Source organism: Panthera onca, chromosome C1, assembly GCF_046562875.1.
Source record: "Panthera onca isolate mPanOnc1 chromosome C1, mPanOnc1 haplotype 2, whole genome shotgun sequence".
Taxonomy (NCBI): domain Eukaryota; kingdom Metazoa; phylum Chordata; class Mammalia; order Carnivora; family Felidae; genus Panthera; species Panthera onca.
In genome coordinates, this window is record NC_138346.1 from 140,686,214 (window position 1) to 140,700,782 (window position 14,569).

Sequence of the window (14,569 nt, forward strand, 5' to 3'; positions counted from 1 at the left end):
TTGAGACCGCATGAGAGGCCTAAAGGACATGGGGAGGGAGATTAAAAACATAACTGCCAAAGTTTTACCTAATCTAAAAGAGCCTATTGATTAGATAGCGCCATTCCTTCCATCAACAAGCATGACTATGCTGTCTGCTGGGCCTTCTGGGTTGTTCCAAGGCGGGGACCTCAGGGAGAGAAGGGAGGGAGCAGAGTGAACAAGTCCTATAAGCATCGTGAAGAATAAATAGGAGCTTTAGGATTCAAGAGCTAGAAGAGAGGATTGGGTTGGAGGAAAGTAATTTTTCTCATCAATGTATTCATTAATTACTATTAAAGTGTACACTTTGCAGACTCGAACTTTTGCACTAAATAACTGTGGTTTTATTAATTTTCTCTCACAAAATACAAAGCTTCGCACCACATTAGTGTTCTAACACAAGAAAATCTGAAGGTTTTCCTTGGGAGGTGGGATGATTTATATATAGGATATTGATTTTATACACATTCTTAAAATTCATATCAAATAAAATTGTCATGATAAAGGAATGCCAACCTTGTATAACATGCAGATTATTGCTTAGAAGTTGCATATACCTTAAATTGGCACACACATAAAGTATACAAACATTTGAAAATGTTAAGGGAATTACCTAGAGATATTAAGTAATCCCCTCCAAATTAAGCACAACCAGAGACGAAAGTAAAGAATACTAAATTGCTATTTTAAATGCTGATAAATCTGAAGAACACTGATGTGTAAATTACCAAGTCTCACATTTTGTAAAGAAAACAAAGTTCTTCATTCAGCCTTATGGAAATAAATTAGAAGGCGTGTTCTCAAAGTGTTAAATGTATTTTGAAAGACTTCCAAAATCGTTCTAACAATTAAGTAGTAATGTTGTATATATTCCCAGAAAAAAAATTGTATATATCACTATGGCTATCACATTTGCTGCAATTTTCGAGTAACTTTTTCAAATGAAATCTATGTCTAAAGGTTATTTTTACAAATTCTAATAATTACCAGAAAAACCTCATAACCATCCTAGTTACAAGTCAGTAAGAGAATATTATCTGTGCAAAAATTCCTTAAGTAAAAAGCAGATATGACCACACTAGAAGCAAACCAAGCAAGAAACAGAAAAAATATAGCATATTTTATTTACAGTTATATTTTCAGGCTTCATTAACCAAGAAGCAGCAAACACCTAACGCGCGCTTAATTACAGAAAGAATTATGTAAAGATATAAAGAAAAACATATACAGATGATAATTAACGAGTTTTTAGCCAGAGGTATTGTATTTCTATCTTTAAGATTTAGAAATATTTCTCATTGTTTTTGGTCTTATATATAGGGCCTGATATCAAAACTGTCTACTGCTCAAGGGAATCAGTGTAAACATTTTCAATGCAAACAACCCAATCTTTAGCAGCTAGCCTTCAGTTCTTCATTGTTATCCAAAATATCTTCAAATACAGGTACAACTTACTACCAAAGCTATATAGAGGCAGTTGGAAGTCTAGGCTGGAAAGGGACAGGGCTCAAGTCCTTGGGTGTTGCACTTGTAAAATATGCTGAGTAATCCACTTGCTGGTCAGCTTGTTTTTAAAGGATACACGACCATAACTAAATTTGGTCAACTAAAGAGCAGGACTCAGTAACGCTGCCAGACACCTCAGTTCCTCCTCTTCCAGTCATAGGGTCTAAGGAAGAGCATTTAGATAATGTGCATGCCTGCAATGACTCCCCAGCTGAAACGTATTCTAAAGCTCTTCCTGCTGAGCCAGTTTAAGAAAGAGACTACAGATGTTTCTCAATAAAACTATAGTCTCATTAGCCTTGTCTCATCTTGTAACAAGTGTTATTAAGTACTAAATGGCTTCCGATAGCCTCTTAGCAATTATGGTTTGTCTGATTCCCACTTAAACTTACTGTAATGCTTCGCCCCCACCCCCCGCCCCGGAAGAACATGCTTGAATACTTTGAAATTTGCCACAATAGGCTGGGAAGCTTAAGGGCATGGGGAAGCCTCAAGAGTTGACATTGAAAGGTGTTGGCATAAGAGATGGAGGTGCCAATAAAATCGTCAGGGTGTTAAGAGGAGGAGATGGAAGGGCTGGGAGGATTCAGAGAGAAACTTCTACATGATGGAGGAGCATCATGACTTTTAAGGGAAAATCAGTCGTGGTGTCTCCAACTCCAGGTCCTGCTGGCTTCCCACTGTTCTCACACGTACTACGTATGTTTCGTGTCAAAACTCACTTTCGGTAGCTTTAGTGTGCCTGTCGTCAACCAGCTGTGGGTAAGGCTGGGTGGTTTGTGCGTGTGCCCACGGTCTCCAGACACAGGAGGGGTCTCACTGCTGTGCTGGTTCATAACTGCGGAGAAACACTGTGCCACATTTCTGATAAAATTCTACGAGTTTGCTTCTTCTGGAATTCAAAACATATAAATGCATAGTCTTCCATGAATATAAGTGATGATGTCAACAATGACATGGACTTTTCCATTTCAAGCAACAGAGTAAACCACTGATAAGCCAATTCATATGTATATTTATGTATTGGAGTTAAGAGTAACCTAGAAACAGAAATTTGTTCAAACGTTTATTTTAATAGTGTCTTTTGGAACATGTTTATTTCCCTCAAAAGCAAAACAGAACATGAATATTACAACTCTCCCCTAGACATCTCCATAAGACTGTTTCTAATGCAGGATGACAAATGGTGTAACGCATAAAGCTGGCCCTTCATGCCCGTGAAGGGACGGTTCTCCAAACACCGGATACACCTCAAAGAAAGTATCCAATTTAAAAACTGATAGTTTAGCAAACGATTGAATCAAGTAGATTAAAATTTAGAAAAGGATTTGATTCAAACACCCATATACTAGGCAGTTTTTAAAACTAGACCTTTACAATAGTTCTGGGGCATCCACGGTATATCAGTCACCCTTAGGAATGGTGAAGACATTATTATTTCTCTTAACACAGTGCTAGCTCATGAAACAACAAAACTAAACAGGTGGAATAAAACAGGTGGAATAAAAATTGCATCTTAACTCACTATAAGGTATCAAGACACAACTTATGCAGGAGTTATTTTTTTTTACTCATATGTAACTCCATTTTGAGTTTTAAATAAATGCAAACAATACTCACTAGAAAGATTTTCGACACAAGAATGCAAACTCTATGAACTCAAACTCATAATTTTTAAATTCTCCCAAATATCAGATGCAGAATCTATGATCTTGCATGCTGATTTTCATTCATTTCTAAAATTTTGTAAGAATCGTTTATTTTTTTAGACAACTGCATGTTCAAAGAACATCTTTATAGTTACAGGTTGTCACTAATCTTTTTCTATAAAAATAGAGTTGCTTAAAAATTTATACCAATTTGCTTTTATGTTCTACAAATATTTTAATAGAGTTGTTAAATATCAGAACGCCTAATAGAATCATTTAAATTAATCCATGTAGTCAAAATATTTAATATGTAAAATGTCTAGCAAAAGTTTGTCATTTAATAAATGAAAAATTCATCGTTTAATAAATGATATGTTCTGTCTTTAATGCCTTGTATCTTAGGTAGGTGGACACAATCCTAGAAGAGCGAAGTATAGTTCCTATGAAAATCTGATTTAAAGTAGCACGGCAGTTTGCAGTGTCTCTTCCATTTCATGTGCGTTGTGAGAGGAAACATGGAGCTTCTACTTTTGGGTATTGAATCTGGATGTTGAATTAGCTGTCATGCAGCCAGCATAAAATAAGAATTGCTGACCAAGGGAATGACAAACTTTAGTTCAAAGCATTGCTATTTTAAACACACTTGCTCACTGAGCAGCTATACTGATGAAAAGTACTGTCAATGAAAGTAAAAATGAAGTTTTAAGCATGAAGTAGCAAGCATAAAAACCCAAACTACTATATGGAAACTCACTGAGCAGTGAGTTTTATATTACAATACATTGCAATATATTGCTTTATACTGACTTCATTTTGTGGTGGGTTTAAAATCTGTTCAGAAACTATAGAAATATCCAAAGAGTCAAAAATATTTATTTCAAGTTTTGCTTCTTTCTAAAGGAATTGATTTCCAAAATAGTTTTCTAATATAAATGTGTTCCTTTTAAAAAGTCAGTTTTCTTGCAAAAGAGCAAGAAAAGAACAAGATAAAACCATGTGCTTTCCTACCCTCTCTAAACCACCAATACACATTTAAGTGCCTATGATGTGGAAGGCACAAAATTTGGTAACAAATTATCAATGTAATATCAGTAGCTTTAAAAGCAAATACCTATACTTTGCATTACTTTAAGTCATTCAAAAATAAGTATACCTAGTATAAGCTGATCAATTTGATTTTCTCACTGACTGAGATTTCAATTACCTTCTTTAAATGGTCTAAAACTTATCAGGCTCTATCTGCATTAGACAGCCAGATCAAATCAAATCAAATCAAGTCAAATTAAATCAAAGTTGATTCATCATAACATGAACAATGAAAAGAGAATCATTCTTCTACCAACTGAGAAACTGAGTGGATTCGATCTTTTGGTTTGGGTTCAATTAAATTCAAGTATCTGTCACTGGTTAAATTTCTTTTTTTCTTACGTAAGAACAATCATTAAAGTCAAGTACTTGAGAAAAATAAAGGCAATAATAGATAACTATATAATTCTATATTTGGGTTGCAAGAATCAAAGAAAAAGCAAACATATACTTACACACACACACACACACACACACACACACACACACACACACACACAAAACCCAAAAAACAAAAAACAAAAAACCAGAGTCCCTAGTCATATATTATCGCATAAGACAAGAATATTGATGATCAGAATACTTGGATTAAATTAACTATTTTTTTTTCCCTGTACTTTAGGAAAGATAGAAAGTCAAAGCACTCAAAATATTGACTAAGCAAGCATGGGTGTGAACTGTGAGTAAAATGTGAATACTGATTTTTTAGAGTTTTGGTCTCATCAAGGAGAGGCCTACCTTAGGAGCATGATATATACATACTGCATAACACTTTGGTGCTGATGATGTTGGGTTCTGAACTTAGGGGAGGTTTTGCAAATAGAAATCATATTTTTTTTTCATGGAAAAAGTGCCAGGGAAACCGAGACAGCAGTGTTAAAGCTTTTTTCTTAATGATTCCTCTTATTAGCCTAAATAGTCATCTACAACATGCATTTTTAGAAAGAGGAATTCATCTCTCAAGGAGCTCTGAAAGATCTGTCTTAAGACTTACTACAAATAAAAAAGCAGTACTTTGATAAAATGTTAAAAATAGAAATAATAAAGTGAGGTCTGAAAAATCGAAAAATGAAAGAAGTATTTTCCATGACTGAACTAATTAAATATTCCCAAAGCAAGCAAAATACTTCACCATTAATAGATGATAGAATATCTAAACAAAAAAATACATTATTACTAATAGCCTAAGAAAAAGAACAGCTCAACAATTCAGAAATTAAACCCTCCACAGGTATTGACAGCCATAGCACAAAATGAGCGCAGTACAACGAAAGGTTGAGAGCTATTTACAAATTTAAAAGCAGTTTCCATTCTTTCAGAAAACCTGGTGACACAAAACAAGCGCATCAAATTAGAATAGTCATCTTTTCACAGAGAAAAATACCAATGCAGGTTAACAGATTTCTGGAACGATTCGCCACTATATTTATAATTTTTTTATTTGAACCTTTAAGATTTTATCCATGCTTATAATGCAGAAGAAAATCAGAAACGAAATTTTGGACTAAAAGCTAAGTTTTAGTTTCTCTTTTCTAAAGGTTAAAAAAAGAGAAAGCACTGAAACCCTCGATAACAAGTATAATTAATAAGAAGCACAAGAACATGCCGAGAATTCATCCTATCAGTAGATATAATGCGGGTAGTAATAAAGTATGCTTATCAACAGCCAACTTTTAGTCAAGTTTTCCATTCTGAAGACTACTTTTGGCTTTCTCTTGTCTGATGAGAGAGATGACTTTGACGCAACCTTTTGTAATTTTGATCATCCACATGACATTCATCACATCCAAAACAATACAAGTAGAGATCCAGGAGCATTGGGTTAAAAATCCAAGCCTTATGTAGGCTTCTGTTCCTAACACAGAATAAATGTAGCTATAAAAAGGAGGCATCGAGACAATCCGCACGATGAAGAACACCACTGTCATGAGAATTCCATTGATGACGTTAGCCTTGGAAAACTTAGGATACTTCAGAGCTTCAAAGAACCACCTGGAAAAAATTTTTAAAAGCATCACATTTACTCGCATCGCTGAGGATTAACCATTTTAATTTTAGTTTCCAGTTTTTAAAATTCAGTGAACATCCCCCCTAAGATTTATATGGAGAGGCAAAGGGCCTAGAATAGCCAACACAATACCGAAAAGGAAGAAAGTTGGCAGACTCATACTACCCACTTTCAAGACTGACTTGCTATATAAAGCTACAGTTATCAAGACAGCATGGCATTGGTGAAAGATCAACAGTGTTAGCTTGGAAACAGACCCACAGAAATATACTGAGCTGACTTTTGGCTATGGTGTAAAGGTAATTCAATGGAGAAAGGATCATTTTTTCCAACAAACAGCTGAAACAAATGGATGTTCAGATGCAGAAAGATGAACCTACACAGAGACCTCACACTTTGCACAAAAAATAACTCAAAATGAACCACAGACATAAATGTAAAATGAAAAACTATGAAACTTCTAGAAGAAAACCCAGAAAAAAATCTGCATGATCTGAGGTTTGGCGATAGTACTTTAGATATAACACCAAAAGCATAAACCGTGGGAAAAAAATGTTGGTAAGTTGGACTTTACTAAAGTTAAAAACTTGCTCTGTGAAAGTCACTGTTAAAATAGACACCCATACACTGGAAGAGAATATTTCAAAATACATACAGGATAATATACCCAATGTATGAAAAGAACACTTACAACTCAACCATAAGGCAACAACCCAATTAAAACATGGGCCAAAGACCTTAAACACCTCATCAGGGAAGATACACAAAAGGAAAATAAGAATATGATAAGATGTTCAACATCATTGGTCACTAGAAAACTGTAAATTAAAACAATGAGATACTACCGCATATTTATAAACATAATTAAGATCCCGAAGTCTGAAAATCCCAATTCTGGCAAGGATATGGAACAACAGGAACCCTCAAGCATTGCTGGTGAGAATAAAATGGTAAAGCCACTTCGGAAAACAATATGGCAGTTACAATGCTAAACATATTCATAGCATACAACCCAGCAATCACACTCTTAGATACTTTTCCCAACTGATTTATGTCCACACAAAAAAATGAATGCAAACATACATACAATATGGATCTAGAATATTTTTTACTACCAGAAAGTAAGAAAGTGCTCAAAAGCAAAATGATAAGGTTATATCAAAGGGCCACAGAAACCAAGTGAAAGAATTCAATGGCAAAAGCTGTAACATTCTGAACAAAGTAAACAATGAATAAATAATGTGGTATTGGATTTAAAAAAAAAAAACCTGATGTATAAAATAAATATTCATGGATCCATAGTAATATAAACAAATGAAGGAATTAATGATTGGAGGAGAAAAGATAAATATCCTGTACAGAATAATTACAAATGATTTATGTAGATATTGTAACCTCAACGAGTTGAAACATAACTCCCCACTGCTATTCACAGGGACTCCATTCCAGAGTTCAGTATAGAAGGCAGGTGATGTAGTAAGAGTAACTTTAAAACAGAAATGTGACAAACTCTACTTCAGCCAGGTGAGCAAGGTGAACATCAACAGTGATAAGTCATGTTTATAGTGTTCAGGCCTGGCACGCTGTCGTGAGAATGGCACTTTACTTACACGGTCTTCCTCCAAAAACCCATAACCCGAGTCTAATGATGAGGAAAACATGAGACAAATCCAAATTGAGAACTACTCTGCAAAACACCTGACCGGGACTCCTCAAAAAACAACCAAAGTCTGAGAAACCATCACAACAGAGAGGAGTCTTTGGGAACCTTCTGTAACATCCTTGCAACTTTTGGAGACGTCTAAAATTATTTTTTTATTTTATTTTTTTTCAATGTTTGTTCATTTTTGAGAGACTGAGCACGAACAGGGGAGGGGCAGAGAGAGGGGGAGACACAGAATCTGAAGCAGGCTCCAGGGCTCTGAGTTGTCAGCACAGAGCCCGACATGGAGCTCGAACTCATGAACCGTGAGATCACGACCTGAGCTGAAGTCAGACGCTTAACAAATGAGCCACCCAGGCACCCTTAAAATTATTCTTAAATAAAGCTTCTTTTTAAAATTGTAGTACTTTCTCTATTCTACTTTTTTCTCCTTAAAAAAAAGATCTTGCCTAATTTTACCTCATTATTTTAGAGATTAAGTTGTAACTATAGTAAAATATGTCCATGTATCTTAATATTTAACTTGGCTGAATTAGTTACGACTAAGCTAGAAACTGCTCAACCTCGGTAGCTAAAGTTTAACAGTTAAGAAAACCTTAAAATATTTTACTAAGAGAGATCAAAAGATCAAGTAGGAGTAATTGGTAGGATAAGAGGTATGTTACAATTTCTAAGTGTACGTAGGGTGACAAGAGAGAAGCTCAATTATTCAAGGCAATTAAAAGAGAAACTATTTAGGCAGCAATGGTCAAATTAATAAAATATCACAAATAGGAAAAGCGTCACGGAAGCAGTCAAGTCAAAATCTTTTGTTCTAATCCAGATCTTCCATCCTACAGTCTCCTCTGCTCCAAGGACTTCCCATTACCCTCAGCCATTCACCTCTTCGACTATACGGTGGCCTTGGGATCACTCAAATGACCTCTGTCATCACAACCCTTAGCATCCCACGTTTCACTTTGCCCATTTCCACCTAAAGCCATTCTTTGACCTCCTGACTCTCAAGTCCCTCAGTATCAGCCTTCAGACTTTGATTACTTCCGTTCCTACCTCCCTGACCTTGGTTGGCTTCAGAAGACCTATCAGCGCCCTCAGGTCTCTCGCCACTTCACCCATCCCACCCTTGTTGCCTACCTCCAAAAGCTCATCACACCAGCTTTCCCAGGCACGTCACGTACACCGCAGGTGGGTGCTGTGCTCTGCAGACAGGCTGCCGGGGCTCAGAGCCTGCCTCTGCCACTTAACGCCTGCACGGGCTTTCCTGTTATTGACCTCTATGCCTCAGGTCTAGCTCTACAAACCTGGGGACGACGACAGGACCTCCTTTCTGCTAGGAAGCTGTTACGACACACAGTAAGAATCTCCCCCTGCCATATTAAGAACTCAATAAATAACTATTCCTCACCCACATATATTTTTTTAAATGTTTATTTTTGAGAGAAGGACGGTCAGAGCATGAGCAGGGGAGGGGCTGAGAGAGAATCTGAAGCAGGTTCCAGGCTCTGGGCTGTCAGCACAGAGCCGAATGCAGGGCTCGGACCCACAAACTGTGAGATCATGACCTGAGCCAAAGTTGGACATTTAACTGACTGAGCCAGCCAGGCGCCCCTCCTCACCCATATGGATATTAAGGGAAATGGCAGGCACAACTATAATTTAAAGAGAGCTGGGCTTCTGTTGAATTCTCAAGTTTGCTTTAGTCCCTTTACTTAACTCTACACTCTCCATAAAGTGCTTCCAACCTCTGTGTCACCACTCAAGTCACTTCTCTTCCTCATTCCTTTCTACCTCTTAGTCCCTGCAGAGGAACTGGCTTCTTCTAACTACTGAGGTATTAAGGTTCCATCAAGCATGAATTCCCCAAACTCTGACCTCAGGGTCTCGAAACTTCTTTTTGGGCACCTTTACCTTTATACTCAGATGTATACTTCTTTGCCATGCTCAGGACCCCACCCCACCTTCTGGGACTTTAGTCCATCAATTCTCCCCTTCCTCTGTTCCATCTAGATCGATCCTTTCTTCTTTCTCACCAACATGCTCAATTCTAATCCAAAAGTCTCTCCTCTGCTTGTCTTCCCTATCAACTTTTTGAAAGAGAAGTCAACAGTATATTCACAGACATTTTTGTGATACTTCACAGCCCAGTACAATACGATCACATTCCCCTGCAAAGGAACTGGTCACCAGTGGCTTCCCCAGGCCCAAGACAGTGGGCTCATCTTAGCCTTCATCTCAGGTGGCCTTTCTATAGCATATGACACTGCCAACCATCACACTTCCGTCTCTCCTGACTTCCATGATACTATTTCCTCTTCATTCCCTATAATCACACTTCTCAGTCTCCACTTCTTCTGCCTGTCCCTTAAATATGTGTGCCCCCCCAGGGGCGCATGGGTGGCTTAGTCAGTTAAGCGTCTGACTTCAGCTCAGGTCACGATCTTATGATTCGTGAGTTAGAGCCATACTGGGCTCTGTGCTGACAGCTCAGAGCCTGGAGCCTGCTTTGGATTCTGTCTCCCTCTCTCTCTGCCCCTCCCCTGCTTGTGCTCTGTCTCTCCCTGTCTCAAAATATACACATTAAACAAAAAAATTTTTTAAATATGTGTGTCTCCCAAACACCATTCCCTTCTATATGTGCTACCAAGGTCATTTCATCCACTCTCAGAGGCTCACCACCTTAGCACAAATCTTTGACTTCAAGTTCTCTCACACAGACTACTTGTAGTTGCATATTTCTAAGTTACTGTTGAACATTTTCACCTAATTTTTGGTGAGCATTTACAAATCACAAATTCTCAAATATGCCTAAAACTCAACATGCCAAGAATCAATACCTTACTCCCTGCCTGGCAACCCCTCCTCTACATTACCACCACCACAAAAACTGCCTGTTTCTCTTCTGACCCTCTCAATCATTTGTTTGTTTGTTTGTTTTTGATACATGGAAACATTTTTATTTTCAAGAATAAATGCCATTCTAATATAAAAATTAAGGAATTTGCACAAGCAAGCTTTCATATAACACTGAGCCATACAAAATTGTTTTGTATAATTAAACGGCCATATTTCAGACAGCTAGATAAGACTAGAAAGAGTGCAGGGGCCATCTTTTCAGTACAGTTTGTGTGTTCGTGTGTCACAAGCATCCCAATGTCTGCTTTTTCTTTGTTCAAATTCAGGTCTTTCTGTGAAAAATGCGCCTGCATGTGTGTGTGCGTGTGTGCGTGCGTGTGCGTGGTTTGTAGATTTTATTGATTGATGAAACTGAAGTATAGTTGACATAACATAGTATATTAGTTTCAGGTATACAACATAGTGGTTCCACATTTGTATACACCAGAATTGATCACCACAGTAAGTCTAGCTAACTTTTGTCGTCATACAAAGCTGATACATTATTGATTGTATTCCCCACACTGTACCTTACATCCCCACTCATTTTATAACTGGAAGTTTATACCTACTGATCTTCCCAATCTTCAACAACGGTGTCACCAATGACTTAGTCATCCAAATCAGAAACTTGCAGTCACCCTAGACTATTTCCACAGTCTGTAACCAAGCCCTGTCTATTTTATTTGCTAAAAGTCTTCCTTATCCCTTCCTGATTCATTCCATTCCCGCTGCTGCCATTATAATTTTTGGTCCTCAGTATGTCTTACCTCGATGACTACATTGACCTAACTGGTCTCCCTTGATTCTAGCCTTTTCTCTTTTCATAAGTCCTGTATTTGGTCCAGACTACTTCCTGTTCTCCAAGCACTTCGTGTACTTTCCAAATTTTTGATTGTGTGGAAGGGTGATTATGTAAAAATCCAGACTTATGGAATTTGTCCTTTGGCTTTACTATGCAATCACCAACCATATTCATCGTCTGCCAATTTTTCCATGTGACTAGTGCCTGGTCTTTAAGTCAGTCTCTTTTAAAGGGAAGAGCTCATATATTAATACAAGGTGAAATAATATTTATATACTCTTATCTTCCTCTCTCACATCAGAAGGACCACTTATTTTGTTGGCATCTACTTCTTCCCTAATTCGAACACACTTTCATTCCATCAAATAAAGGCTAACAGTTTGTGAACATATGTATTGAAGCTGAAAGGGAAACGGGCAGGAAGAAGAAGGAAGACATGCATGTGAGAAGAAAGAACAGAGGGAAAACACTCTTTTACCCACATCCACAGTTATTACTAAGACAGGTGTACAGAAAAGATAGCAAATTGTAGGCGTTTATAATCTTCACCCAACCCCACAGAGAAAAATCTGTCTTTGGTCATTTAGCACTTCTTCCTCCACTGCCCTTCTAAAGAAAATTGAATCTTTTAATTAAGTCCTGGGAATTAACTGTGCAGAGTGTGGTACTAACTACAAATCATGTAAAAACAAGGTATTATTTGGTGTAATTCACATCTGGAAAGAGCAGGAAGGTTCTTTGCAGATAGAGAAAGAAAAAATGTGAGGAAAGAGGATGGGATCATAGAATCAATCCCTCCACACAGCAATGGTTCGGGGAGTTTCTGGAGTTGGGAGTTAAGGATCAGAAGTTTGAATGAGCCTTGGGAAAACTGCAGGGTCTCGGAGATATTGTGAGTTCAAGAGGAGCGAAGAGAATTTTAAGAAGTGTTTCTGTGAGTAACAAACGATCTTTGTTGACACCCTTGGAAAAACTCCAAAAAGGTTTTGGATGCTGTACTGTTTCTGGGACTCTACACAGAGACTGGGCAGTGAGCTGACCCTGGTTATATCCTGGTTGCAAATGTAATTCTTTCAGGCATGTAAACACTGGTATTTAATATTAATCCTGAAATTTTAGGGGTTCAGGAACTTAATTTTAGAGAAGTTACCCCACACCCCAATATTATTTTGGCTCTCCTTCCCCTTCTAAACTATTCCTTCATTATATGTAGTCTTCCTTATCTTATGCTTCAATTCTAGACACTCGTCATTTAAATGCCATCTTTTCTCATGGTTTCAAATGTCACCTCTACCTGATCATCCCAAAATTCCTCTCTGTACCTCCCACTACATTTCCACTCAGATGCTCTGTTTGTCCTCTTATCTGACATCTCCAGGCCAAATCCACCACCTTTCCCGCCCCCAGTCTTCCTCATACCCTGTCTCTTTTCGTGGGTCAATTCCTCAAAGGTATATAATTAAGTGATCTTAAACTCATCCCTTTTATCTACCTCTAATTTCTCATCCATTGCCAAAATCCCCTTTTCTTCCCTGAAAATCTCTATTTCGTTGTCTTTTCTCTATCCCCACAGCCTAATTTGGACTCCTATTTATTTTCAGGACTAATGAAATCACACCATTCATTCACAAAACTAAGAGCTGTCTGCTAACCTCCTAACTCTACATTTTGCCTCCAATCTTCCAATCTATCCTACAAATACCAAAAACTACAATTAACTCAGGGCTATTTTCAGAATGTCTTCCTCTGCTAGACTACATTCTCACTGTCCACTGGATCAAGTTCAATCAGCTCTCTCTGACACTCAATACCCTCTATGCCTATCCATCCTCTTCCTAAGGCATACTCTTTAATCCCACAAGTCTGGGTTTCTCTTTCACATGGCATGTTTATCTCACTTTTTAAAAACTCGTGTTCATTTCTTCCTGCTTGAATGGAGGGCCTCCCCTCCCCACCCACTTCTAAAATCATCCCAAAACATTTTAAGGATAGCTCCCACCTTCTCAGGTGAAGACTTGCATGGCAAATATCAATCAATGATAGATCTTAAAATGTGGTCCCTGGACCTCTGAGACTTTTTGGAGGGGGTACAGGGGAAAACTATTTTCATAATAATATTAAAATATTATCCACCTTGCTCCTTGGGTTGATTTCTATAACGACGGTGCAAAGCACTGGTAGATAAACCTGGGATCTTAGTGCAAATCATGGCATTGGCACAAAATGGTACTAGTAGACATTGTATTCTCTCCTGCCAGACTCTTGCAGTTTAAAACAAAACAAGGAAGTAAAAAAAAAAAAAAGAAAAAAAAGGACAAAGTTAAAAAAAAAGGGGTGGGGGGTAAAGCCAGTTTCACTTAAGATAAATGCCCCTAATGAAGAATAATAATTTCATTGCATCATGGCCTTTGAGTATATCGTTTTAATATTCTGTGTGATAAAATGGGAAGTATATACAACACACGTCTGCTACGAAGTATAATAGTTGTCTGGAGGAAATACCCTTGGATGATGATTTGAATTGTGAGCTAAACTACATGCTTTTTCCATGGACCATCATTTGTACTTGAAAAAAAAAAAACCCTGAAAAACTATGGTTATTTCAACTCGGGTATTTGGCAGGCGTTTTCTCAAAAATGAAAAGTGAGTTTGTCACATCGAGAGAAGAAGCTTGTATTTGTTGCCAATAACAGAATTTGAACTTTCAAATGAAAATCAGAATTTTGGAAAATTTTTATCTGCCACTATGAATTTGGTAGCCTCCCAATACTTAGACTTTTTAAACGAGATCAGTGGTGATACTAATGTGACTTTTTTTAATATTACTAATAAACGTACCAACATTTGGAAGACCTACATAACTCAGCGACCCAAACGGCCAAATGACCAAGGCATGATGTTACATAATTAGGCATGTGCAAAAGATTCAAAGCGCAAGA

General features: G+C 37.5%; 1 protein-coding gene across 4 annotated transcripts in view; it reads right to left on the minus strand.

The window, feature by feature from the left end:
• Positions 1-342: 342 nt before the first annotated feature.
• Positions 343-14,569, minus strand: part of TLCD4 (TLC domain containing 4) — a 98,061-nt gene continuing 83,834 nt past the window's right edge. For all 4 annotated transcript variants that reach the window (XM_060623200.3, XM_060623198.3, XM_060623199.3 and 1 more), the window contains one exon: positions 343-6,254. In XM_060623200.3, the coding sequence (XP_060479183.1) occupies positions 5,936-6,254 (319 nt within the window). In that variant the 3' untranslated portion in view covers positions 343-5,935. The remainder of the gene's footprint in view (positions 6,255-14,569) is intronic.